At 40.8% G+C, this 25,741-nt stretch overlaps 2 protein-coding genes across 3 annotated transcripts in view; both read left to right on the top strand.

Moving 5' to 3' along the window:
- Positions 1–9,473, top strand: part of pawr (PRKC, apoptosis, WT1, regulator) — a 68,287-nt gene extending 58,814 nt beyond the window's left edge. Inside the window, exons 6-8 of one of the 2 annotated variants that reach the window (XM_035996319.1) lie at positions 3,746–3,850; positions 8,119–8,206; positions 8,298–9,473. In XM_035996319.1, coding sequence (XP_035852212.1) covers positions 3,746–3,850; positions 8,119–8,206; positions 8,298–8,308 — 204 coding nt within the window. In that variant the 3' untranslated portion in view covers positions 8,309–9,473. The remainder of the gene's footprint in view (positions 1–3,745; positions 3,851–8,118; positions 8,207–8,297) is intronic. The other variant, XM_031313398.2, reaches the window with a different exon arrangement.
- An 11,304-nt stretch (positions 9,474–20,777) lies between these two features.
- The window catches only part of syt1a (synaptotagmin Ia), a 209,533-nt gene continuing 204,569 nt past the window's right edge, over positions 20,778–25,741 (top strand). Inside the window, exon 1 of the mRNA XM_031313289.2 lies at positions 20,778–21,101. The gene's annotated coding sequence lies outside the window, so the exon portion shown is untranslated. The remainder of the gene's footprint in view (positions 21,102–25,741) is intronic.

Below are 25,741 nucleotides of genomic sequence, written 5' to 3'. Positions count from 1 at the left end.
TGTGTTAACTACAATATGGAACTACTGTAGGGCCAGGAAGAGATAAGCTTAGTTTAGCGTCAAGACTGGAGGCAGTGAGAATATTTAAGGTTATTTGTAGGCCTTTTTTTGACACGACAGCTTCAGACATGAAAGGAGCGAGAGGGGGAATGACATTCAGCAAAGGGCCGCAGGTCGGAACCGAACCCAGGGCTGCTGCGTCAAGGACTAAGTCTCTGTATATGGTCGCGCGCTCTACCAGGCGAGCTACCCAGGCGCTCTAAACTCACTTTTTAACACAGAAAGAAACGCAAATGAAATGCTATGACTGTCTTTGCCGCTCAGCAGCAAAACAGTACATTTTGAGCTTTAGAGGTGCTTGAAGGCATACTTTTTAAAATGTTGAGCTAGGCTGACCATTTCCCCCTGCTTCCAGTCTTTATGCTAAGTTAAGCTAATCGCCTGCTGGCTATAGCTCCATAGTAAATGCACAGACATGAGAATAGTATCGATCTTCTCATCTAACTCTTGCCAAGACAGCAAAATGTCCCCACAATGTCAAACTATTCTTTTAATAGTGCACTATCATTATATAACTCGCATGAGTTTGTTGTCTTCTGTGAGTTTACTTCATAAATGTTACTATCAGCCTTAATACATGATGAAAAGGTGAGCAAATGTGAGCATCTGCTCTGAGACTGGACTGTTTCCTAGCAAGGTCCAGATGAGACAGAATACACATTTTGGCAGGTTTTATCACCTCCCTGCTGTGAGAAGGTCAGCGCCTGTTGTCCTGAGAGTGTTCTTGATAATTAATGGAACATCTTGCCGATTGTGTCGCTCTGGCCAATGGAGTTTCAGCGGTTTATATCACCAGGTACTCGTCCTGCTCAAATTAGACATGTAACCACGATGGAACAAGAACCAAATAATGTTCACCTTTAGATTCTGTTCTCCCTTTATACACTCTCTGCTTTTGCTATAGTTCTTTCATGTACATTTTCTTTTTTTTGTTTTTTAGATCAAGTTCATGTCCATAGTTTTAACCAGATACTGTAGCAAATGAGCAAATAGTTTTTTGTTGGCCGGTGGGGAAAGACATAGAGGTCACACCCGAAACAGGGTCATAGCCAGGATTTTAAAAATATCTAAAAGTATCTAATATCTAAAAGCTGTCTCAAAGCCTTTTTCACAATGCCGGGAATATAACTCTGTTGGTAAAATACAACACACATTTAAAGACAAGGCTTAACATCTACATCTGCAAAATCACCAAATACAATACTGAGTACATGACTGCAGTGTCCTCAATGGACCTGATCCAAAACATGTATGATTTCCTCTTCTAGTGTGCCCACTGTTTGACCATCAAGGTGTCAGTTACTCCCTGGGACATTCACAAATAGGGCTTGAAATATCAGCGAATGAGAGCAAATCTGAGGAAGCTGAGCTTCAGTGGATTTTTTTTCTTCCTCTATTTCGACCCCAAGCACCAGGTAAATGTAAAATCATAGAGGAAGCATCGTTTTTTTTATGATTGACATATGCTATCACTACCAAATCCTATAAACTTTTCAATGTTCTTTTAAGTTTTGAAAGGGTACATCCACAACTCCTCTGGCTGACTGATTCCTTTATCAGCTGCACTTTTTTCAGATGAATTTCCACTTTGAGTCCTGGTAACTGCGGCTCAGCACTGGCGGAAATCCTCCTCAGTGTTGTTGAAGCATTGACCTTTTAAAGTGCAGATATGTCTTTTCCACCTACACCGTTCCTATCAGACCCTAAACCCCTCAGTGCTGCCACTGTAGAAACTCAACTCGGAATCAAATGTCACTTGGGTGGCTTTTGGAAAAAAAAAAGGTTTTTAAAGTATTTTTAAAGGTATTTTTCTCAGTTAAATGACTAGAAACACCTTTGAAACATTTCACACATTATTATTTTTTGTGCGCAATGTTTCTACAGGCGGAGGTGTGTATGTCGATGGTCTGTTCATATGAGATTGCTGTCATGTAAATCTCTGTGACTCCAGCCGGCAACTTTAGATCCTTAAACATTACTTAAAAGCCTCACAGGTACAGAGATGTACAGTATGTTTGCTCTTCATAAATATATAACTCTTACAGAAATCCCTGTTCTCCAAAGCCAAGTAGGACAGGTATCTAACCTCAACCCAGGTTGGGAGGAGAGTCACAGAGCCAGATCAGACCACACATTCAAAACGAAACCACTAATGGAGATTTGGCCTGCATTGCTCTATTGGTGTAAAAGATGTCTGTTCAAAGACTTCAAAGCTGCAGTTATCTATAGTACCTTTTAAAACCATGATGAAAAGAGTTTCATTGGCGTGCATATTGATGTGGGCTACATTAATGCTTTGTACCTTCTACTGTACCTGCCTGATCAGTTTCTATGGAAACAATTTCAGGCTTATCTGGAAAGTGGAAATCCTGGTCAGTTCCATCATAAGCACACAGCAGTTTCCACAGTTGCGCATGTTAACACCTCTGTGTTTATAGCCTACATAAACTCTCTCATTAAGGAACTATATCCATTTATTTCATTGTAGTTAGTAACACACTGGCTTTTAACCAAGTACAATTAGAAAGAAACACAAAAGAACTATAAAAAAGGAACTATCAATGCATTGTTTACTGACAATCTTTTCTGTTATAATAAATATTTTGCATATGTTGAATTCAGAAATAAAAACTTGAGTTTAAAACTGTAATGCGGCAACAAGTCGATGCTTTTTATTGACTAAGTCTTAACGTCTTTTAAAACCAGATGCTTTTGGAAGAGAAATGTGCTTTCAATAAAGTAGTCCTATGCAAGCTTAACATGGCAACATATTAATACACAGGCCTGAATATTCTCAAATATTGAATACAGCTGTTTGCAGTTTTGGTTTGGCACATCCAAGGCTTTCTAATGCCGGACAGTAGTAAGGTTAAGTACTTTTATTGTCACCCGTAGGAGAAAATAGTCTTGGTTTAAGGGAATTGCTGCATCCAAACCAAACATCACAATAAAACACAGTTAATAAGACCACGTGCAAACATTAGTCTGAGAGAAAACAACCAAACTGTAAAAATTTTTGGCAAGGCATCCTAATTAGATCTTCATACAACTTAATACCACTCAATTCTACTCCTTAAAGTATTTGTATGAATCAAACAAAGTGCTTGTTGGATCATTAGACAGCGTCTGTATTCCTCTCCCTACACACCTTTGCCACTTCAGAATTAGGGCAGCTACATCTGTCAGTTTTTTGTACCTTTCTGAAACAGACAATCCGACGGCATTTTTTTAATTCTTTCCACAACTATTTCTGTCACTTTTCATGTGTAGTCAACACCATAAATAAATGAAGGTCTTTCACGAAAGACTGCCCAAAAGCCTTTGCCCCGTTGTAAGGGTGAAGACCAACTGCTAAGAAAACGGCTTTCATTTGCGTTGTTATCCTCTCAATGAGCTCATGACCATTGGCTGAGGGTTGGAACATAGATCAATGGGTAAATCGAGAGAGTCGCCTTCATGCTCCACTTCCTCTTCACCTCAACGGTCTGGTACAATGCCCACATTACTGCAGAGACCCATTATACTTGAACTCCTTTACTTAAGGTAAAGGCCGTCCCATCCCAACCCCAACCCCTAAAAACCTTTTTAAATTTTGAGTTCTTCCTTAATGGCAGCAATGCTTAAAAGCAATGCAATGGGGAAAAGATTTATAATTCATGTAATCATGTTGCTAATTTGTTTTCAGGAGCTGGCCAGAGAGCGTCAGGAGAACGACAGGTTGCTGAAGGCCCACCAGGACAAAGACGACCTCATCGGGAAGCTGAGGGAGGAAATTGACTTGCTGAACAGAGTGAGTCCAGCCTACCTAATTTTCTACTCTAATTTATTTTTTGCATTCCTTTGTGTTTTCATGTGTGGGTGGCTTGTGTGGGTTGGAAATCATCATCTAGCATTTTAGTGGAGTTGTGTATAATAGCTGTGTTTTTCTATGATAGATAGATAGATAGATACAAATATTTTACTCAGAGGCATTGTATGTGCAATTTGCATTTTTAAAAACTCCCCAGTGGTTTGATGACATTTGAGCCTCAAAGTTACTGCTTCACAGTGTCGCAGGTGAAATTATTGTCACAAAAAACAATTTTGCTGCCCGGTGGATAAGAATTTCAGACATGATTGTATGTCTCAAGTTAATTGAGAATAACTTTCTTGACTTTTTGTCATTTTCAGTCATACTGGACAAACACTGTTCTGGTCCTCATCTTAGAGGGTTTGGACAGGTAATTTATTGAACAAAGCAAAAACGAAGGAGATCAATAAGTAAGACATTGCAGTGGCAGCTGAAAACACAACAAATACCACAGTCTTCAACTGTTAAACACCCAGTTTCTTTCTTCTGTCTTTTGATTTACTCTCAGGGAGTAGTGTTCATGGATAGTACAAGGTAGAGCCCAACATTCAGAGCATTCAAAAACCTTCCAATTAAAACGTTCAAAGTGAAATTTAACCTCACGCTGTGTCATTTCACATTCAGTAAAGTAGAGCCACAGGCCAAACTAAATGATCACCAAATTACACCCTCACCATCTTCAGCCAATCAGTGTGGTACGGTCAATCTACCTCTGGTGTTCAGAAAAAGATTACAATCAGAAGAATGGCTTTGTTTCACAGCTGCCTGCCAGCCATAATTTGTATTTGAAATTGAGTTCATGTATTGGGTTCACACCAATAAAGCTTGGTCATAATCCAGCTAACTGTGAATAAGCTTGTACTCGCACCTTTGCAGGTTTTGGGCTTAAGGAGTTGTTGCTATGACTACAGCTCCAGTTGAATTTGAAACCAGCTTTGAAAAATTTAAAAATCCAAATAATTCTCAATTATCCAACAAGTCCATCACACTAATGTCAACGGGAATTGAACAGTGGTCATGATTACTACGGTCACTAAATGCCTTTGTCACTTAATGTTGTTTTGAGCCATTCGCTGAAACGACTGATGCTGTCATTCTTCTCGGGAGGGCAGTCCCAAGTTGTTTACATATAAGAACAGGCCCCTGCTGAGACTTATTTGTTGTTCCAAGTCTCTCTGAAGAAGACAACTCCAAGTCTTCTCTCACAGACTGATCTCATGAAGTGGTGTATGTATGACACGCCTATTTGTATGCCATTATTGGTGTGTTAAGACGCATACTCACTTTTTAGCGTGTTTATCAACGCCGTTTGGCCTTCATTGACTTACATTACCTTGCGATTGCGTGTGAATTTACGCCATAGCAAGTAGTATGAAAGGGCGAAAATCCGCATAGGGAGGTTGGTCGGGGTGGAGGATGGGTCAAACACAGGACTTTCACCCAGGAGACTGGGGATCGTGTCCTGCGTGTCACGTTTCCTAAACTCAACCGTTGATTTCTTCTTTTACTAAATCCAACCCCGTTGTTCTTTTCCTAAACCCAACCGGTTCTTCTTTTCCTAAACCCAACCCGTCGGCTGTATACAGCGCTCAAAATGCGTGCAGATAACACGCCACTTGGCTTTAGAAAGTGGCGTGTATGTTTACGCGATAACACGCCCCTTGTAGAAAGTGGCATGCATGTTTACGTCCGCTGTATACAGCGTAGACATACATGTGTATAGCTCAAAATGCGTACAGATAACATGTCACTTGGCTTAAGAAAGTGGGCGTGTATGTTGACGCCAAGTCATGATGTCACGTTGTCTCTCAGAATAATCAGTTAAGAAAATGCTGCCTTACTTTCTGATTATTGTGCTTTTGAGAGCTCTTGTATCCATCACACTGGGAGTGTTTCACACTGAAGTGCACCCACTAGCATGTGTGTTTTAAAGTTTGGTTTGGCCTCACGGGTCGAGGTCCTGTTACCTCCTCACACTGTGGTCAGGGTTGAAAGGTCGGGTTATATTCATGTAAACTGATGTCTCTTTATATTTAGCCGCCAGAGTAAAACCTCCCCAAACCCTCTAAACCCTCATCCGACTGTCAACAATCCCTCCTCAACTCGCAGCCTTTGCACGTGTTTCTGGGTCAAAAAGGCTGGTGGTAAAATGCATCTCTGTTATTTGGCATCTCTTAAGGGAAACGTAGCAGGAGGGGATACATCTCAAAGACTTGTGCACATTTTCAGCAACTAGTCAAATGAATGTTGCTTGGGTTATTATCTGGACGCTTTAGTCATCATGATACACACACTACACAACCCATCAGCAAACACTAAGAGTGCAATATTGCAGGAGGCATCACGCTGATAGCATCACACGGACAGGAAGCTGGTCATATGAGAAGGCCTTTATGTAAGGACGGTCAACGTGGTGATAGCCATCAGAAATGTCCCTGAGAGAGGCTCCCGCAAGGCCTGATGGGAAAGAAGGAGATAACAGCTGATCCAGTCTGCCGTCTCTGTGCAGAGGAAGATTGAACCCCCTCAGTCATTGTAGAAGTTTATTTGAGAGAGAAAGAAAAGATAAAGCTTAACTGCTGGACTTATATTTCCCCCTTGATACACTTTAAAGAGAGAAATTGTGTCTTGTAGAGAGCTCAGATCCCTGTAAGCACATATATCAGTGCGAATAAAGCTAATGAGATCCTTGATCTAATGATGAAGCAAGTTGTAGACTTTGCATTTTCAAAGGTTAAACCTGTAATAACTGTTTTGGGTTGTTTTTTTGGCTACTTGGGGGCAGTGGAACACAACATTGACATATAAGTTGATATGGCAAACTTGTCAGCAAACAGTTGCTTATTTACACATCCAGCAGATACAGAGCAACATTATCATTCATTAAAAGTGTTGTTTCTGGCCACCTGATCAATGTAAGTCCAATATTCACTCTATTTTATTTTTATACTTTGTCTGTCTGCTGTTTGGTGCTGAGCATGTAGTGTACAGTGGGGTTTTACAGCTTTGCCGAAAACAACACTATGAGACCCATGAGAGTAGGGCTGAACTAATCAGATTTTTTTTTTTTTTTAAATCGCGTGGACTACTGCAATATCCAAATTGCAGGAGGCCAAATATGTGTCAAAATACTAGGGCTGAACAATTTGGGTAAAAAATCGAATTGCAATTTTTCTGCCAGATATTGCAATTACGATTTGATTTGCGATTTTAAATGAAAGGTATAGCTAAAGTTCAATATTCACTGTCAGTGTCATGGAGCATTATAACATGAGACACAATCAAAACTGTTCCATATTCTTATAGGATGAGAACATAGATATGAATTGCCAGCCATATGTGTTTTTCTTTTAGTAAACGTGGAACATTAAACAGCCAAACAAAGAACTCTCTCTCAATTTTGGCAATTTTACTGCTGGTGCACTCCTTAGATTCCAGCCAGTTGTAGGATGTATAAAGTTTTATGAACACGTAGACAGCCACCGGCCATCTACGTGTACCGCGCCTTTCACAGAGCGAACGCCCGGCGCTTGCCTTCTGATTCAGAACAGAGTCCATCCACGCCGTATTTATTGTTGTAGCCTACGTTACCGAGTCTGGCTTTGTGATGCCCACACTTGTTACTCAAGACCGCTTGTGACATTTCTCTGATAGAGACGATGATAGTTACTAAGCAACCAATATGCATTTTCAACCGGGCGAAAGATTAAAAACAATACCGCGAAAATCCGAGCGGTCAATATGACCGCGTATGGCCAAAATAGGTAAAAGTGATTGTATTTTCTTTGCCTTTTGTGTAATGTGTATAAATACAATTTCAAATGAAAATATAGACTCTTTTAGGAAAAGTCAGGTACCAGCAGGATTGTATTTTTTTATTCAGTAAAGTTATTACACATATAAATTTCAAAACGGTCAAAAAGACCGTCATGGTTGTTCTAGTGTTAAACAAGAGCGTTTGCTCTGAAACTAGTCATTATTTCACTCTTCCTGTGCAGCAGAGACAAAATGGCGTGCAGAAACATGTGACCTCTTTAGTTTGACTTCCCTCTAAGTGCAGTTGAGCTCATTCTCAGGAGATCATGACCGGTGATGGAAGAAACCAAAAATGAGGAGTTTCACTTTGGTGAGACAGCGCTGTGGCAACTGAGAGCTTTTCTCACTTGCAACTAATTGGAGCTGTTAATGTCTAATTTGTTGCTATCAAGGCAGCCTGGCTGGAGGGGGAAACCTGGCAGCAAGTAATGCTCGCTTTAACTCTCCAACTAACACTCCAACCTGACTGGGCCCTCAAAGGTATAGCGGCAGGTGAATATTCATGTGCCTAAATCTGTCCAGAAAGTGCTAACCCCAGAGCTATCTGTTTTGATCTTTTTTTTCCCCCCAGGACCTGGATGACATTGAAGATGAGAATGAGCAACTCAAACAGGAGAACAAGACTCTGCTGAAAGTGGTGGGCCAGCTGACGAGGTAGAACCCGACAAAAACAACCCAGCCTCCTCCCCGATGAATGAAGCATTTCTGTTCTCTCCTTTCTCCTGACCTCCTGCCCTGGGTCAAGTCCAGCAGCATGGCATTTAATCTGTTTGATTCTGTCTCTTTGTGTGTTAAAGGTGAAACTGTAAAGTAGTTGACTTCAGAGCCTCACAGCCTTAAAAACATCCCCCAGAGGAGGATTTATTCCATTGTTGTGAAAGCTGAGCAAACTAGTAGGGGCTCAACATTCTCAAGTCCTGACAGTCTCATGGGGTATTGTCCCACATCATATACATATTTAATGTAAATGTATTGTATATAGGCCATTTAGATTGTTCATTTTTGAGGGATTTTTGATAAGGTCTTAAACGGCAAAAGTAAAATGAATGTATGTGCTGCACAAAATAGTGCACACAGAATCTTTTAAAACTTGTATAGAGGTTAAAAAAGAAACTTTGTGCACCCAGCAGCAGTCACCTAGGTAAATTTAAAAAGAGATCTCCAGTTGCAATGTTTAAATTGTGTCAGAGTGCAGGTTCATTAGTGAACTATGGAACGATGGAGCTTCTGTCGAGGAACTCTTGGACCAAATTCAACATAATTATTGCTACATTACCATCAGCCAAAGTGGGCATAGTGCCTTGCAATACATGTGAGGTTTTTTATGTCAATTCTTTGAAAAAATGTACAGTTAAAGCCTGGTGCTTTATTACTGAACATTAGTGCCAGATTTACTTCCTTCCAATAATGTATTTTTACATCTAAATCCCAATAGGGCATCTACAAACCTCAATGAAGAAAATTGTATTTTAAATAGGGCTTTACATAACAATTCAATTATTCGACTATTCGTTCCTTTTTTGTCAGGTATTCAGCATCAAGCAACACTTTGTTGAAATGACAGATGTTTGAATGAGGTTCAGCTGGATGTTTAGGGTGACAAAGATGTTCAAGTAATAAAGTAAACAAGCCAAGTTAGCCCTCCGAGCTAATGCGTGCTAATGCTGCGTTCCATTAACCTCGGAGGTCAGAACTGGGAATGATGTCACACCAGAATTGGCCGCGTTCCAGTTTCAAGTCGGAAAAACAGTGGTAGGGGGACTCTAGCAATTGTTAGTTATACCAGTTGATAACATTGCATTATGCTGTATTTTGCATGTGCAAACACCGTAGCAACATGTGCACAGATAGACAGACAGTACTGTGTGTACCACTGATTTAATGAGACAAAAACAAGACAGAAGTGCTAAAAACAGTATATTCATACAGCTTTCCCTACTGTTGATGCGTGGAGCAGTTATGTTGGATTGTGAAGTCGGGGTTGGTGGGTTTCGCCCGACTTTCTGAGTGGGAAATCCAACTTCAGGGGGAATTCCAGTTGTCATTACCGACTGGGAACTCGGAAATTCCAACTTCTCAGTTCAACTGAAACGCACCATAACTACTGTAGCTAATGGCAGTAAAATAAAAACACAGAGGACCCACAATCTGAACCAAGAAGAAGGGTAGATGCTAGAATGGATCTACCCTACGTCACAGGACGGGCCTCGTGGCCTGCCTTATTCTGGCTCTGATTGGCTTACCCTGGTACTCTTACCCTAACCAGTCCCCATGTCTAAACCTAACTACGTCGACACGTCTAGCAGATCCGATCTAGCATCTACCAAAAATGAGGGCAACACACTTTTATTAACTCCAATATTGACAATGGCAACGCATATCGCTACAGCTTCACTTCTTCCTTCTTTTTTTTTTACCCTTCACAATAAAAGCCCAACTTTAATTCAGACCATTTTGCTAACCCAATGAAATAGGTTCCACCACACTAACACCATTTTTGCAGACACTAGATATCAAACAAAAGCCAGTAAGTTGCTGTGAGCTATAAATTCACCACTTCTAAGCAGAAGGCAGAAGATAACTTTATCTCGGAGCCTGACCGGGCAAGGCCTCTCTTCCTCCGGGCAGCTGTCTCCGTCTCACTAACACTCAGCCTGGGTCCGTTCCACAGCTGCCTGTACCCACGACATCTTCACCGAGCAGACGGGACGACTTGACATAGTGGAATGATTTTACCCCGAAGAGCAGCGTGAAAGCGAGGGGGCGCTCACTCTGACTGACCAAAAAATAAATAAATAAATAAGTGCTCCTCTTGAATAATCTCAGTCGACTGAGGGGTCAACGAGTGATGATTCGAATATTTGACTTTCAGGGGGCAGCCGTAATTTTAAAAATATTTCCAATTTAAATGATAAAGTTAACACAAGCAAGAGTTTTGATCAATGATATGCTTTACACATTTTAATGTTAACATCTGAGTATCATACTTGTCCTTAAGGTGAAACCTATTCTTTTTTTAAAAGCTGTCTGTAATTTGTTTACAAGTTACATCTTTGCAATATTTGATAGGTGTTTAGCTGCTCTGTTTATGGCATCTGAGATGTGTGGAGTGAGCTACAGTGCATTTTTTGTATGATAACCAAATGAACTGAAGGAACATACTATTTGAAATGCATCTCTTTTGTTTACTCAAGCGAAACAGGCTTGGCTGGTAGTGGCAATTCACTTTCTGTATTTAGATCATTTTATTCCACTGAGGAGCTGCTCAGTGAGCTCCTGCACTGTGGCAAATAATCTATAGGTTTTAGACGGTCGATAGTTAGCTCCGCTTCCATGTACAGTCACATATTTTAATGGGAAAAATCATCCCCTCGCAGACAGACATCACAAACCTATCTCTCTTTCCATGACATTATGCATGTACAGAAGATTAAGTCATTTAATAAAAGTTTGATTATCTCTCTCCTCAGTCGGCTCGCTTGTGTTCATTAAGACTAATTTGATGTGATGATACCATGCCACTGAGTTGGTAATGCGATGTGACGGTGGCGGGGGGTTTAGTTCCTCCGCCTGGATCTCAACACACACACACACACATTCATGATGATTCAACGTGCCAATCACCAAACTGACTGCATAAAGGCCACCATCCTGGGAAAAGAAAGCTCCATCCACCCCACAGAAACTCTATTACACTATAGAAATGCTTTAATTCCTTCACCTAGTGACGGAGTGGGGAAGGAGGCATATCAGGACTAATGTCAACTAAATCTCCAGATAATGGCCTCTTTCAGCTGATGGAAAGTGCTGCAGGCTCTCTCTATAATCCCTATTAGCATTTTTATGAAAAGTTGTAGGGGTCTGTCATTTGGAATAGTCACAGAGGGCAAAGACAATTCATATCTGCCTCTAGTTTGTCCCAAAAGGCTGCTCATACCAGCAACGTCAGACCTCTATTTGAGATCCGACGGCATTAGGTCCCTCAGTAAATTATAGTAGGTTTCACTGCGTGTGAACGTAGTTTGTCAGCAAACGTCTTTGTAAAGAGTGGCTCTTTGTTTTTGTTTTGAAGGTTTGCAAGAAAATGTCATGATGTTTACGACCTTTTGAGATAAGTGCCAGTCCGTGTTGCCATGTTGTCATAAGTTTCCTATTTATAACAATTTACCAGTAGTGCCACAGTAATTAAAAGGAAAATAGTGACAAAGTTCTGATAGTTTTTTTAGTTTAGTTAAAGTTTCAATCTCAAGGATCTCCGTTTTGTTCTTTTTGGCAATAAGCAGTGATTGCAGGTGTGTTTTTGGATTTCACTTTCACTTCTTTTTGAAGTTTCATCGTCTGCAGTCATGGCACTTTCTTGTTTGGCCTTAGTAACCATTTACTCGCAGCTCTAGACCGGAAAAAAACAGTACACCGCATCACACACAAGTGAGTTGAAGAGTGAGTCTGTTGTGTTAGTTCTGCTCACCCTCTCTAACAGACCAACCACTGCTGAGTGATGAAAAATGCGTCGCTAACTGTGTGCGCTTTTGATTTTTCCCAGGCAAATCACAGACACCCAGTTCATAATACTGTAAATGCAAGGGCTTTTTCGTCAGTGGGCCATAGGCTTAATCACAATTGTGTTACCTCATTTGGCGACAGATAGTGACTTAACAGACATTTATCTAAATGAAAATCTTGACAAAAATTACTTTAGGGCGCCCAGCTAGCTCAGTTGGTTTACTCCTCGATGCAGCAGGCCTGGGTTCGACTCCGACCTGCGGCCCTTTGCTACATGTCATTCCCCCTCTCTATCTCCCCTTTCATGTCTTCAGCTGTCCTGTCAAGTAAAGGCCTAAAGAAATGCCCCAAAAATAATCTTAAACAAAAAAACACTATAAATAATTTCTTTGCTCCATTTAAACGCAAAAAAACTTAAAGGTCCCATATCATGCTCATTTTTATGTTCCTAAATGTATTTGGGGTTTCTACTAGAACATGTTTACATGCTTTAATAGTTCAAAAAACACATCTGTTTTTTCAAACCTTCTCTGGCTGCAATAGATGGGGCTGCAACAAAATGAAAAATCATCCATTTGATATACCAGACTGTCAATAGCCTGTGGACATTGAATTGTGTCCAGGAAAACAAAAGTTTCCTGACATATTTATATACCTGTTTTGAGGCCAGGGAAATACACTCACACTCAACAGTCACACAGAAAATAGTTGAAAGATAAACAAGATGTAGTCAAGATTTTACTGCCAAATGTAACATACCTGACATGAAATGGCAACAAAATGTCCAAATTTCAACACCATTGTCTTGCCAAATTGCATTAATACATTTGCTTATTTTGTCTTTAGCCTTTGGCCTTTGGCAGTGCAAATGTATGTCTCCCTATATCTATTTGTGCTGTTGATTGAACAACAGCTCTTTGTATATATAAGCCATATTTGACTTTTGCTATTGCTATAACATACCTTGTAATGATGATCATGTGTCCAATCTGGTTTGTTTGTATGTACGGCTGTGAATAGACACATCTTCCTCCACAAAGTGCATTAGATCCTGAGAGGCTGATAGTCAGGACAAAGATGAGAGGCAGGTCTAATCTTGTTCTTGTAGATATCCAGCCATATTTCATTATCAGTTGGTTTCATGCTCTTGGTTCTCCGGCCAATCTCTTCAATCTCCAGGGTCCCTTGTGCAGGGAAGCACTCATCCACACAGGGAGGATGGCAGGGGTCAGGATGCCAGTCAGAGTGAGAACGGATGGGTAGAAAGATACTGGACATATTTCTGCAATTTCCTTAGCCTATTCCTTCTGGTATACCTTATCACAGCAGCCTATTTTCTCAACCATCAACCTGAAAATGACTTATGCTTACCCATGCACCACTTATACCTCATTATCTCAAAACTAAGTGATATCTGAGGTGACACTGTTCAAATTGAAGTGTCCTTGGTGATGGGAAATTATTGCGTTCAGACCTTCTGTCCCAATCTAATGTCACACTGTACTTTCAGCAGAATGCATAATCTATCTCTGTCTTTCAAGTTAGTGAGATTTCTCTGTCTCGCCCACCATGAAAGTGCTTCTTGAAGTCACGCCGCACTGCCAGCCATTCTCTGAAGACAAACAGCAACTGCATTGGAGCTGGAACTGCAATAACAAGACTTCAGACGCCTCACATGCACTTCCCTCAACACCTGGGCCACATGTGGAGCTGCCCTTTGTTGAAATGCCCTGTAAAAGTCAATGGGATACTAACAGTTCACAAACTGAGAGGACTCAACCAATGGCAGTCTAAAAGCATGACATTTACCAAATGGCATAATTTAACTCATCAAAGGAAATATTGAAGTACTATCAAGAAGTCACCACAACAGATACAGCTGCATAATGAAACAGCTTGTCAAGGTATGGTCAAAAATTCCTTTAAAATTACCAGAAATCTAAATTAATGATGATAACAATAATGCAAATAAATGTAAAATGATAATGCTATATTATTAGTTAGGAATTAATAGATCAAATTGATATAATTTGTTTTCAACCTATTTAGAAGTCATTTTGTTACATTCTGACAAGTGATTATTACTTTATCCGGCAGCTATTACATTATCAGCCGCTATAAAGCATATCCGAACACTTTCCATCTGGCCCATTTTATCACCACAGCTGTCACCTAAATCACTCTCTCGCCAAAAATGACTTCTGTCTACCCCTCATAACCCATTATCCTAAAAAAAGAGATCTATTTGAGATGGCACTACTTTACAAACCCATATTCTGCTCTGTCCTTTGGCCTGTTGGCTGGTGTTTCCATTGGTCTGGCTTCTATAACTTTGTTTCATCTTCAGTCTTTAAGCTTTGGACCCAGCTCTGTTCATTTTGTCTAGTGGATCTCTGTCCAGTAATGTGTGTGTGTGTGTGTGTGTGTGTGTGTGTGTGTGTTTTTTGTTGTTTGAAACAGTAAAGTTGTGGAGTTGTGTGTAGAATAAAGAAAAATCAATTCTATCACATCCACAAATCTGCCACAGTAAAAATGAAACATTCTGAATGTAATTGGCGAGAAACAAACTTTGATTTGGACTCCAATATTCATGAGGAAGCTCCGCAGGCTGGAGAATAAACACAAAGCTCCTCCAGCTAACAGAGTATGCAGGGGGCTTTGACTTTACACGGCATTTGGAATTAACAAAAGACAAACAATTTCTCCTCTCACTTCACCTGAATGTCTCTCTTTTCATACAGAAGCCCCCAGGGGTTTAGAACAAACTAAGATGTTGGTTTGCCTCTATTTTGAGTTAATATTTTCTTTGTACTGAATATCTGATACTAGATGCCATGGTACAGTATGTGTTATCCATGAGCAGAACGTTGGACCACAGCTAATAGTCACAGTCAGACAGACATTTTGCTTCTACCATTTTGCCTCGTGAGTTGTGTTTTTGGGCTCCTTTGTCTCAGATCTCTGACAGTTGTTGTAGTTGTTGTAAAGTATCAATACTAATACCGATACCAATTCTTGCTTTGAGTATCGAGCGTAATTAGACTCATATTAGTTCAGTTCAATTTTATTTATATAGCACGTTTAAAAACAACCATAGTTGACCAAAGTGCTTAACAAAGTTCAAAATCAAAGAGATAATATACACAAACAATACACAGTATACAATACAAAATAACCAACAGCACAACAACAAGGTCAAGATATCAAAGCTCAACTTGATTTGAAAGCCAATGCATAGTAATGGGTCTTCAGCAAGGACTTGAATGTTTCAATGTTCTGAGCTGTTCTTACATTAATAGGTAGACCATTCCAGAGGTTTGGAGCAGCCACTGCAAAGGCTCGGTCACCTTTATTTTTTAACCTGGATCTGGGCACATCGAGGAGCATCTGATTGGACGACCTCAGTGCTCTGACAGGTGTGTGGACATGTAAAAGCTCTGATAAATAAGAAGGCGACAACCCATTTAAGATCTTAAAAACAATTAATACAATTTTAAATTTGATCCTGAAACAAACAGATATTAGATCACGTTATGGCCGCATAAACTAGTGCATGCACTCTGTTGCTTTTAAATGTGTGTACTGTATGCATACGGCAATCACCTCATTGATTCAGAGAATCAACACTAAATATTTGTCATTTATCAGCAAAAACGGTTATATTTTCAAATGCATGTGAATAGGTACAAAAAAAATACTTGTTTTGATAGTGTTATAAATGACCATGGTATTACTTCCCCTCAAAGAGCTCTTTTAGTCATGAATTTAAATATTCTGTGTTTCAATGGAGAGTTTTTGTGTCCTAGAAAGGACAGATTACCATTCTAAAGGAACAATATAATGCATGCCATATTTTGTATGACCTTTGCACAAATTATGACCTAAAAATTACAAAAATATTAGTATTTGATGGATGTGGGTGGGTTCTCCCCCCCCCCCCAGGTTAATCAGCACCCCAGTTCCTGTGCCCAGAGGCAAACTGTGTACAATTACATGAGGTACTTTTTTCCACCATTGTCTAAATCTCTCACCTTTTGTGGGAAATGAAATGCTGCGTAAATGCCACTGTCACCTTGAGACTCTGTCCTGTGGAGGCAAACAATAAAAATCTACACGCACAATCTGATTAGCATGGGCTTGACATGGATGTTGCATTTGGTTTAAGCATGGTAAACTAACCGTAGCTACACACACACACACACACACACACACACACACACACACACACACACACACACACACACACTCCTTTACAGCAGAGGCAGAGGATGACAGACTTCAGTGGGTTTTTTTCTCCTTTAGGAATTAAGGCATCTGTTCCGAAGATATCTTTCCCGGCCCCCTGGGGTTGCCATAGCAACGGGATACGACGTGTATCCCAATCAATCTTTTCAAAAAATTGTGTGTCTGGTTGTCCAGTCACATCCATCTAAGACACATCATGCTTTGTGAGGACCCCCCTCTATTGCACACACACACACACACACACACACACACACACACACACACACACACACACACACACACACACACACACACAGGATTTATATAAAGCCATCACACTGTGCACAAAATGCCAATGTATTGACTGCCAGATAGATGACTCAGACTTACTATAAATGTGATGACAAAGTTCTGCTCTACATTTGCCACCCACAGACTCTTAATGGTTGCTGGAAACATTATCGATGCTTTATGTTTTGAATGCACTTCTGTCATTTATGTGAACTGTGTGATTAAAAACAAGCATTTGTGCTCCAGAAACTCAGCCTGCGAGACATCCTGAAGAAAGTGGATAGATTCCACCCCCCCACCATGCCTCACTTCCTGTTCTCCTCCAGTGGGTGGCAGTGTTCCCAGTCTGGAGGTCTGGAGCCCATCAGTGTGATACCAAGAGGTAGCCTATCATGGCTTTGATGTGTGTTTTTTTACAGGCGTATGTGCTCAGTGATCGGCGGTGACTAGCTCTCCCGGTAGAACTCTCTAATAATAAAACAGGTAGGCAGAGATTAGTATGGGTATCCAGTTCCAAATCCTCCTGATGAAAGAGTTATTTCATACCCCACCTGTGGTTTCTTCAGTGGAGCGTCTTCTTAGTCAGCATGGAAGCACTTCCTGTAAAAAAATATTGAATTACTGTTACATAACAGCCTTCGTTCTTGTGGATATAGTAATGGTGGAACACAACACCCTTTGATCTTTGCTATTATAATAATCTTATTTATGATAGATTTGTCGTTGGCTTTTGTAATCAGGATTGCGCAAGCTAAAAATGCTGTTAGTTCTGTTCAGTTGTTGCCATTTCCATCATTTTTTTCCCATTTGCTCATCCATTTTAATAAGCCCAAAGCTCTAGAGAGGGAGCATGTGAATATGAATGTTGTTGATGACTCACAAACTCCATGCCAAGCAGAATAGGAAGCGGCTCTGGGGAGCATCAACAGCCTCTGAAGGTCACTCTACGCTGTTACCATGACAGCGCCGGCCTCCCTCTGAGAAGTTGTTGGAGTTGTTGCGTAGCGTGATTGAAGAGGGGGACCTGCCTTGGGATGCATGCGAAAACAACAACTCCTGCTCGGCATGTACACACACACAAACACACGTCCCCTGTCACCATCGTTCTCGAGCTCCTCATCAGCACTACCAAGTCAGCAGGGGAGAGGCAGAGGTGCATGTTCAGCCCTGAGCTTTCCCCTGGGAGGAGCATGCACGCACGCACGCACGCACACACACACACACACACACACACACACACACACACACACGTAGTATCACAAGTATCATCAAGCAATCAAAAATAATCTTCTGGGGTGTGTAGAAGCCAAAGTGGCTGGAGTTTCACCTCTATCTACCATCCTGCAATATGTAAACAAAGTATAAATAGACCGTACAGATGGATAAGCCAGACACGTACACTGATCATCCATCTGTCACCCTCACTTACTCTGAAAAATGTCTGTCAACCACTAAAACGTGGCCGTCTCCGTCCTCTTTGTCCTTCCATTCACCAGTCAGCCATCTCCACCCACAGCTACCTGCTCTATCTATGAAATACGTGCATTGGCAGACGGCTCACAGGTGGTTACTAGCTGAGGAGGAGGAGGAGTGTGGGGTTCATCCATATATGCATGACCTTTCCCATGGCAGGAGCTTACTTCATAGGAAGTCCAAACAAGACAATTATCCTTGTTAGGTTTCATTTGACTCCAGCTAAAAGGTGCACTATCCTGGAGGGGTTGGACTTTATATGCATGGAAACCTTCCCTCAAGACTTGTTGCTCACAGAAGGTGAACAAGTTTAATGTTCATGTATGAAGCGCCACATGGATGTTTTAGCCCATTAATTAATGGCTTGTATTTTATTACATACTGCTGAGCATTTATCCATACATCCTCTGAATGCCCTAGGTTTCCAGTGTGTGGTTGTGACGTTTCATGAGGCTGTGATTATCCTCGAGGTCATTTTCACTACAATGAAATGGTTACTATGGGGACTAACATCATCACACATACAGTACATGCAATAGGTATCATTGAATGAAGAGTCTCAGCTTTCCAGTCATACCCAATGTATGCAATTCCAAGACTGTTTATGGACCCCATTACGCAGACAAATTTAAACACACCATATTTCGAATAGGCAAAAATACATTTATACAGCATGCAAAAAAAACCATTTTCATTCAGATATCGTGAGATAAGAGTTCAAGGGCCCCCTTTGAAAATGCCCATGACAATTTTTCTGAGTGTTATTTAGCCCCACAAGCTAACATGACATGGCTGGTACCAATAGATGTCTTAAGTCGTCTAGTTTCATATAATACCAAGGCTTAATATTACAGGGGGACTGGCCCCCACTTTAAACCGCCATTGGCTTGACTCCTATATCTTGCTGTAATCCTTTTTCCTATTTTTTGAGTTCTATTTGCTTCACTGGAGCATTACAACACACACATTCAGACACGCTATGCTGAGAAGGCCACCCAGAGCATCATGGGCAGGTGACACATGGCTGTAAAGGTCATTCTCCACGTGGTGCTACCCATGATCCAATACTAGCAGGAATCATCCACAGGGCACATGATGCTACTGTATAGACCCAGGATAAGATGTACCTGGCTGGTAAGAAGTAGCCTTAAGGAAGGCATGTGAAATATTGACCTTTAACACAAAGAGGAGCAGCTTCCACCAAACGTCATTCTTCTTCCATTGTCTGTCTTATTGCATGACAGTCTACACATCAATATTGTTTTTCTGAGATATGGGGGTCACCTTGATCCATTCCGAAGGACCTGAAAATCTGGCTGTCACATCAGATGTTAAAATCTCTGCCAGTCCACAAGAGGCCACTGTAATTTTGGCATCCATCACCATGGAAAAGGTCATCTTGACAGTGGCATATGGAGTGAAAGAGACAGAGAGGGAGCAAGAATGGACTGGAGCAGCATATTTTCTACTCTAGTTTACATAATGGCTGGCTGCAAGGGCGATATTACGGGAAACATTGTGAAACAGCAGTGTTGATGGTTTTGAAACTCCTCTCCAAAGCCATTAGTGATTAGATAAAGAGTGTAGATGGACTTGTAATGATGCTCTCACGCATGTTCTATCACTTTATCTCTCGCCTCAGCCAGATGAAAGACAGCGAGAGCCTCACAAGGCCTTTGTTGAAGACATTATGTTACCCTTACAGGCACTGTATGGTTACTCCACCACCTGCAATTGCACCTGTCTGCTTTGATCACTGGTTATTGGTAAGAAATATGAACTTGAATAATCTAAGGGCTAAAATAGAGCTGGTTCAGGTACATGCAAAGTTGCCAGATTTGACTGACACCAAGTAGCCCAATCAGAAGATTGGGCTGATTAGAAGCGCATGTGACCTTTTACGAACCTTTTATCACAGAGCTGACTAAATAATATTTTAATACAGTAGGCTATAGGTAAGATAAGACTTTATTAATCCCTGAAGGTAAATTCACAATATACTCAGCAGTATATAAAGTAATTAAAATGAGCTCCACATTTACCAGCACTTTTAAAGTGATGTACACACATGAATGCATCAATAATTATAATCCAAATAATATACATTATTCTGAAATGGGCTATTCTGCATGATGAGTAGGCCTACTTGTACTTATGTAAGTATAATACTTTAGTACTTTTACTTAATTTTGAATGTATGCCTCTGACTTGTTACAAAGTATTTTGACACTGTGTGACTACGTGTGGCTACGTTTTCTAGTGGCCTTGACATAACTGCCGTAAGACTGGTTTGGAGAAGGCTACTTCTTCCACCACTGCCTCGTCAATCCCAATGATAGCTACTGACTGGAGTAGAGGGCGATTAATTATGGCCTAGCGCTGTGGAAATAGGTCTGGCAATGCGATACTAATTATGGCCTACAAAAAGTAGCCGAAATTACCCCTGCCCAATCAAATAAATAAAAGCCTTTAGGACTTGCAGCATAAATCGAATGCACCTGACCCTTCCTGATGAGTTGTTTTTTCACCAGCTGGCTTATTTTCTCCGTCATGTTTTTTTCTAAGCTTTTTTCTGTTTGTTAATTGAGTTAGAAAGACTTGCTGCTACCACTGCTGCTAATGTGCCATTAAATAAGCAAGTTTGACTACCAAAAGTCTCAACATGTCGCTTCGGGACTTTCTAGAAGAAGTAACTCCCTGCTGCCGCTAACAGTTAGCTACTTCACCGCTTCGCAGATTAGCGAATAGCGACACTTACAACTAACGTCAACTGTCATGGTTCCACTTCGACCCAGAAGCCGGAGTTTTCCTGTCCTGCTGTTACTGATTCCCAATAACATTCCCAAAGGATTTATTAGGATACCAACCGCTTCACAACACCAAGGTAAGAATATGCTGCCGGTGCTAACAGTTGCAGTAACTAGCATAGATCGAGTTAATGGCAGTCTAAAAATACTGCATTACGAGTAGGCCTAAATTAAAGTCCTGATTCAAAATGTTACTTAAGTAAAAGTACAGATGTATTACCAGAAACATGTACTTAAAGTATCAAAAGTAAAAGTACGTATTATGCAGAATGGCTGTAGAATGTATTATTATTATTATTATTATTATTATTATATAATAGGCTATTCCATTATTCTATTTTTATCATTAATGAAGACATGCAGAGCATTTTAATGTTGCAGTTCAGCATCATCGAATGCATTCGTTTAACATGTTTTGCTGGATGTTTTAAATGGGTTTTGCTGCAGGTTGTTCCTGTGTGTTGGTGTTTTCTGTTGCCTTACTGTAAAACTGTAATATTGCATTTCTTGTAAAACTAGACATAGCCATTTTTTTCATATGCTACATACAGTATGTAAGCACATTTACATAATCCCCATACTCATCAGACTGTATGCACATATTATTAGAGAAATGAGTTGTCAGGTAAATAGATGTATGTGTGAAGTTATACCTGCTGAGCTTCTGCTCTACAGTACTAACACTGCTGCTGTACTCATTGCAAACCTCAAGCATACACATTAGAGATGTTCCGATACCAGTATCGGTATCGGCTCCGATACTGCCTAAAACGCTGGTATCGGGAAGTACTGGAGTTTATACACGGATCCGATACCACGTAATAAAGCCCTAAAGAAAATCTACGTTAAAGTAGTTCATTTATGTTCTTTTTCCGTTATAACTAACTGTCAAACTGGATAATAAAAGAAAGTTCTGGCATTCATTGTTCATGTTTGTTCATGTTTCACAAAGAGTTTAACCTGAGCCAGACTGACAACAAAGATAGAAATAATATCACATCCATACAGGGATAGTAGAACAGTTGTTAAAACATAATAAAATATATGACACACTGGTATCGGATCGGTACTCGGTATCAGCCGATACGCAAGTTCAGGTATCAGAATCGGTATTGGGAAGCAAAAAATTGTATCGGGCCATCTCTAATACACATGCAAGTAGTGATGGTCATCTCCTCATCAATCCACATAACATTTCATAAGAACATCTGTTCCAAGAGAGCAAAGTCACAGCTCTACCTCAGAATCCACCTGTAGTCCTAACTCCCCTGAGTTGAAGTTCATTATCACACCCACATCTGTTCTGTGCTGCACTTGGTGTTGGCTTATTGGGACTGACACTCAATATCAACTGTATATTCTGCATTCACATAAAATAATCTGCTACTCATGAATTGGCTGACTGAGCTGTGCGATTGTAGTTTGTTCATCTAAACTCTAAAACTGTCTGAGTTTGAGTTGCTGCTGTGATTATGTTAGACCGCAGAGAAACAAACATCTAACTATTGATTTGACACAGCGGTATTCATTCTTTCTTACAGCACATCAGCTTTTCTTTGCACAAACACAGATGACCTCGCCTCGCCTGTGCTTTTACTATCTTTTCTTCAATTTTCTTTCTCAGTTGAGATATGGGCGTTATTTTCTCCAAAGTAAATCTCCCCAACCACTTCTCACCGGTCCTAAACATTGGCATTTTCCAGAATCACTGTTTTTTAAAAACACATTTAAAATGTTGGTATCAGGACTTTGGTATGTACTTATGTGGGAGGTTGTCTGCATGAGCTGCTATTTCTTTAGAGACAGTGAGACAATCAAATGAAAACATTTGGAATTGATGGCATCTGTGTGTAGCCAAAACACTTTTACTGTCCCTAATTAAAAAGTCTGTAATTGAGAGGCATAATGGGATATTTGCTGCTAATTTAGTTCTATATTTGCAACTGGAGCAATTGATGTTCGAAGATATTGTAGCTCTTCGTGAACTGCCTGGGATCCCTAAATATATAAAAGTGTGTATTTACCAGTTGTTGGGAATGTAGAACAGCTACTATATGGCATATTACCAAAATTAGAAAACCACCCCTGGCCTACGGACATAAGCATTCTTAAAACCTTTTAAATGTGCTTAGTACATAGAGTAGCATTTTATTTCTGGGCCGTTTTATAATGTGCTGATGTACATTGCTGTACTAATGGTTGTTTTTCAGGGTTTGGCAGTTCTCTCAATGTACTCCTGTGACGTTATGTCCATTTTCTGTAGCTGGTACAGCCTGAATCGGTCACGTTATCATGAGAAAAGTGCTTCAGCAGGAAGCAGCATTAAGTTCACACAGCCGATGTGTTGGGCTGGACAAAGAAATGGAGTGCTTCACTCTCAAACAGTTTCGAGGAGGCTGGAGATTCTCAAGTGTACTTCCATTACTTTTAATCGTGTTAAACAGCCAGTGGATTGCAGTGCATGCTGGGAGATGTGTCTATAGGATCCAAGGAGTGAAATCTGTAGGATAAGCTCAGCTTGGAGTGTACAGAGATGGAGACTCAGCTATAATGGGCCGTACAATGGCACCTAGCTGCAGGCACAGGATAGCAAGAGCACAGTGGGTCCACACACACATTGCATTTGCCTCAGTGGGGCCTCATCTGCTTTTCAAATGATAAGCCTCTCTCAGCCTCGCTTACCACGTGTGAATGGAGGCTGTAAACAGGCACAGACGTGCCAAATAATAGACCTTCTTTCATCTTTTCTACAACTTAACTGATCTTAACACTGAAACAACAGCCGTTTGATTTGCACTCAAGTGAGGAAAATGTGGCAGCAGGGAAAGCCACTCGACCATGGGCTCCACTCAGTATGCACGTCCAGCTGACAGGCTGATGAGCCGCAATCAGCCCTCCTGCTCTGACTGGTCCATGCATGTGCCATGCATTTCCAGTCATATTCCTATTCTTTAATACAAATGTCACGGACAGTTGCATGTAGCAGTGTAAAACAGAGCAACACATAATGGTCAGGAATGGTTACCCACTTCATGGCCTTCATTAGCTGCTTACTTGTTAGAATAAGATTTTTTTATTATTTTGAAATCTAACAATGTGTGTCATGATGACCATGTCATCGTGTTGATTATGGGCCACCAGATGACACATTCATGCCCTTCACCAGTTTCCATAGGCTGCCTCGCCAAACTGTTACTGACATTTTATAACCTGAGAGCTTCAGTGTTCATTTTACAACAGTTCCCCGTTCACATTTTGGCTGTACTAAATTTTAATTTCCTTTTTGTATCACTGTAATTTTTTAAAACAAGGATTGAGAGCTCTGATCTGTTGGAAAATGGGCTAAAATGAGACATGCCTGTTATTTCCGTAGTAAATGACTACCAGAGCTGAAGCTGTTGTTCTCCTAAAAGCCTAACAGACATAATACGCTAAGTAGAAATGCTTTGGTAATGTTCCCTCTAATCGGCAGGAGAGGAACATTGTTTGTACATGTAGTTAACAGAAAATGCAGTTTTGTGAGATTCAAGAATGGGGAACTACTCTTACCATATCCATCTTGTGATTCAGTGCGTACATACAGGAAGTGGACAAAATGAAGTGCGCCTTACAATCTAATGCACTCAAAAACTACAGCCTTCCATGTGTACTATATTTATGAAAATGGAACATATTGGACAATTTTGGTGAGTCTGTTGATTATTTTTAGTGCTGTACATTGGTGTTACTGTACTGTTAGGGCTGTACCCAAGGTCATCGAATCGGATTTGGCTATTTGACTATTCGTCATAACCTACAGTCCATTTGGCAATCAGAAAATCCATTGGCATGAGTTTCAGGGATGATTTTGACCACATTAACATAGTCAAGTGTGGTCAAACCCGCCACAGTTTTATAATGTACTGGACATCTTTGTACACTTTTTAACAGGTGTCAGTCCACGCAGTTTGCCCGGGGGATTCAACTCATCAGGGACGGCCTCTTGGTGTGAGAGGATCCCCTTGTCTTTCGGCATTTCCTCTGTGACGGTGCGCGCGACCGGCTCTAGTTTGGCTTGACAAGGCTCGGGATGAAGGTGGCTCACGGCCCCGTCCGTAAGCTTTACAGCACCCCTCGACCGGACCTTGCCGCTTCCCTCACAGTTTGAAACTGCTGCTGAAAATGGGCGAATCTCAACCAAGCTAAAAGTTGACGTCAACTCCTCAACTCCTACCTTATTTGGCTCTAGTCTCTACCTTTGTCACGCCCCAAAATTTACATACACCACTGACCTGAGATCAGCTAGTCTTCTTAATCTAGGTTGCGCAGGTCTCAGAAATTGTATACATTGTTCGCCTGCTATTTCATTACTAAATTCACTTCTGAGACTTTTTTATGTGAGAAATCAACTATGTAGAGCTCAAACATGGGCCGTTTTATGAAAATTGATGGCTAATTGCAAATTTGGTATGACTGTGTCAGACTTGAGAAGCTCCACAGTCTGCCGTGACAACCGGCAGCTGCTTGCCGGGTTTGCTGCCTTCCCGGCCGGCCTCTCCACCTTCACAGACCTGCTATATGAGCTGGAGCTCTGTCAGGATTTCACACACGAGCTGCGCTGTGTACTTTAGAAAGAAGAAAGTTTGGAGGTTTTTCAAGGATATTGAAAATGAACGTAAATGCAGTGTTCCAGGCTGTACAACGGAATACTGGCCCAGAGAAAAGTGTTTAGAACGAG

This window comes from Sander lucioperca, chromosome 20, assembly GCF_008315115.2.
Source record: "Sander lucioperca isolate FBNREF2018 chromosome 20, SLUC_FBN_1.2, whole genome shotgun sequence".
NCBI classification, from domain to species: domain Eukaryota; kingdom Metazoa; phylum Chordata; class Actinopteri; order Perciformes; family Percidae; genus Sander; species Sander lucioperca.
This window is presented reverse-complemented; position numbering and strand designations above follow the sequence as displayed.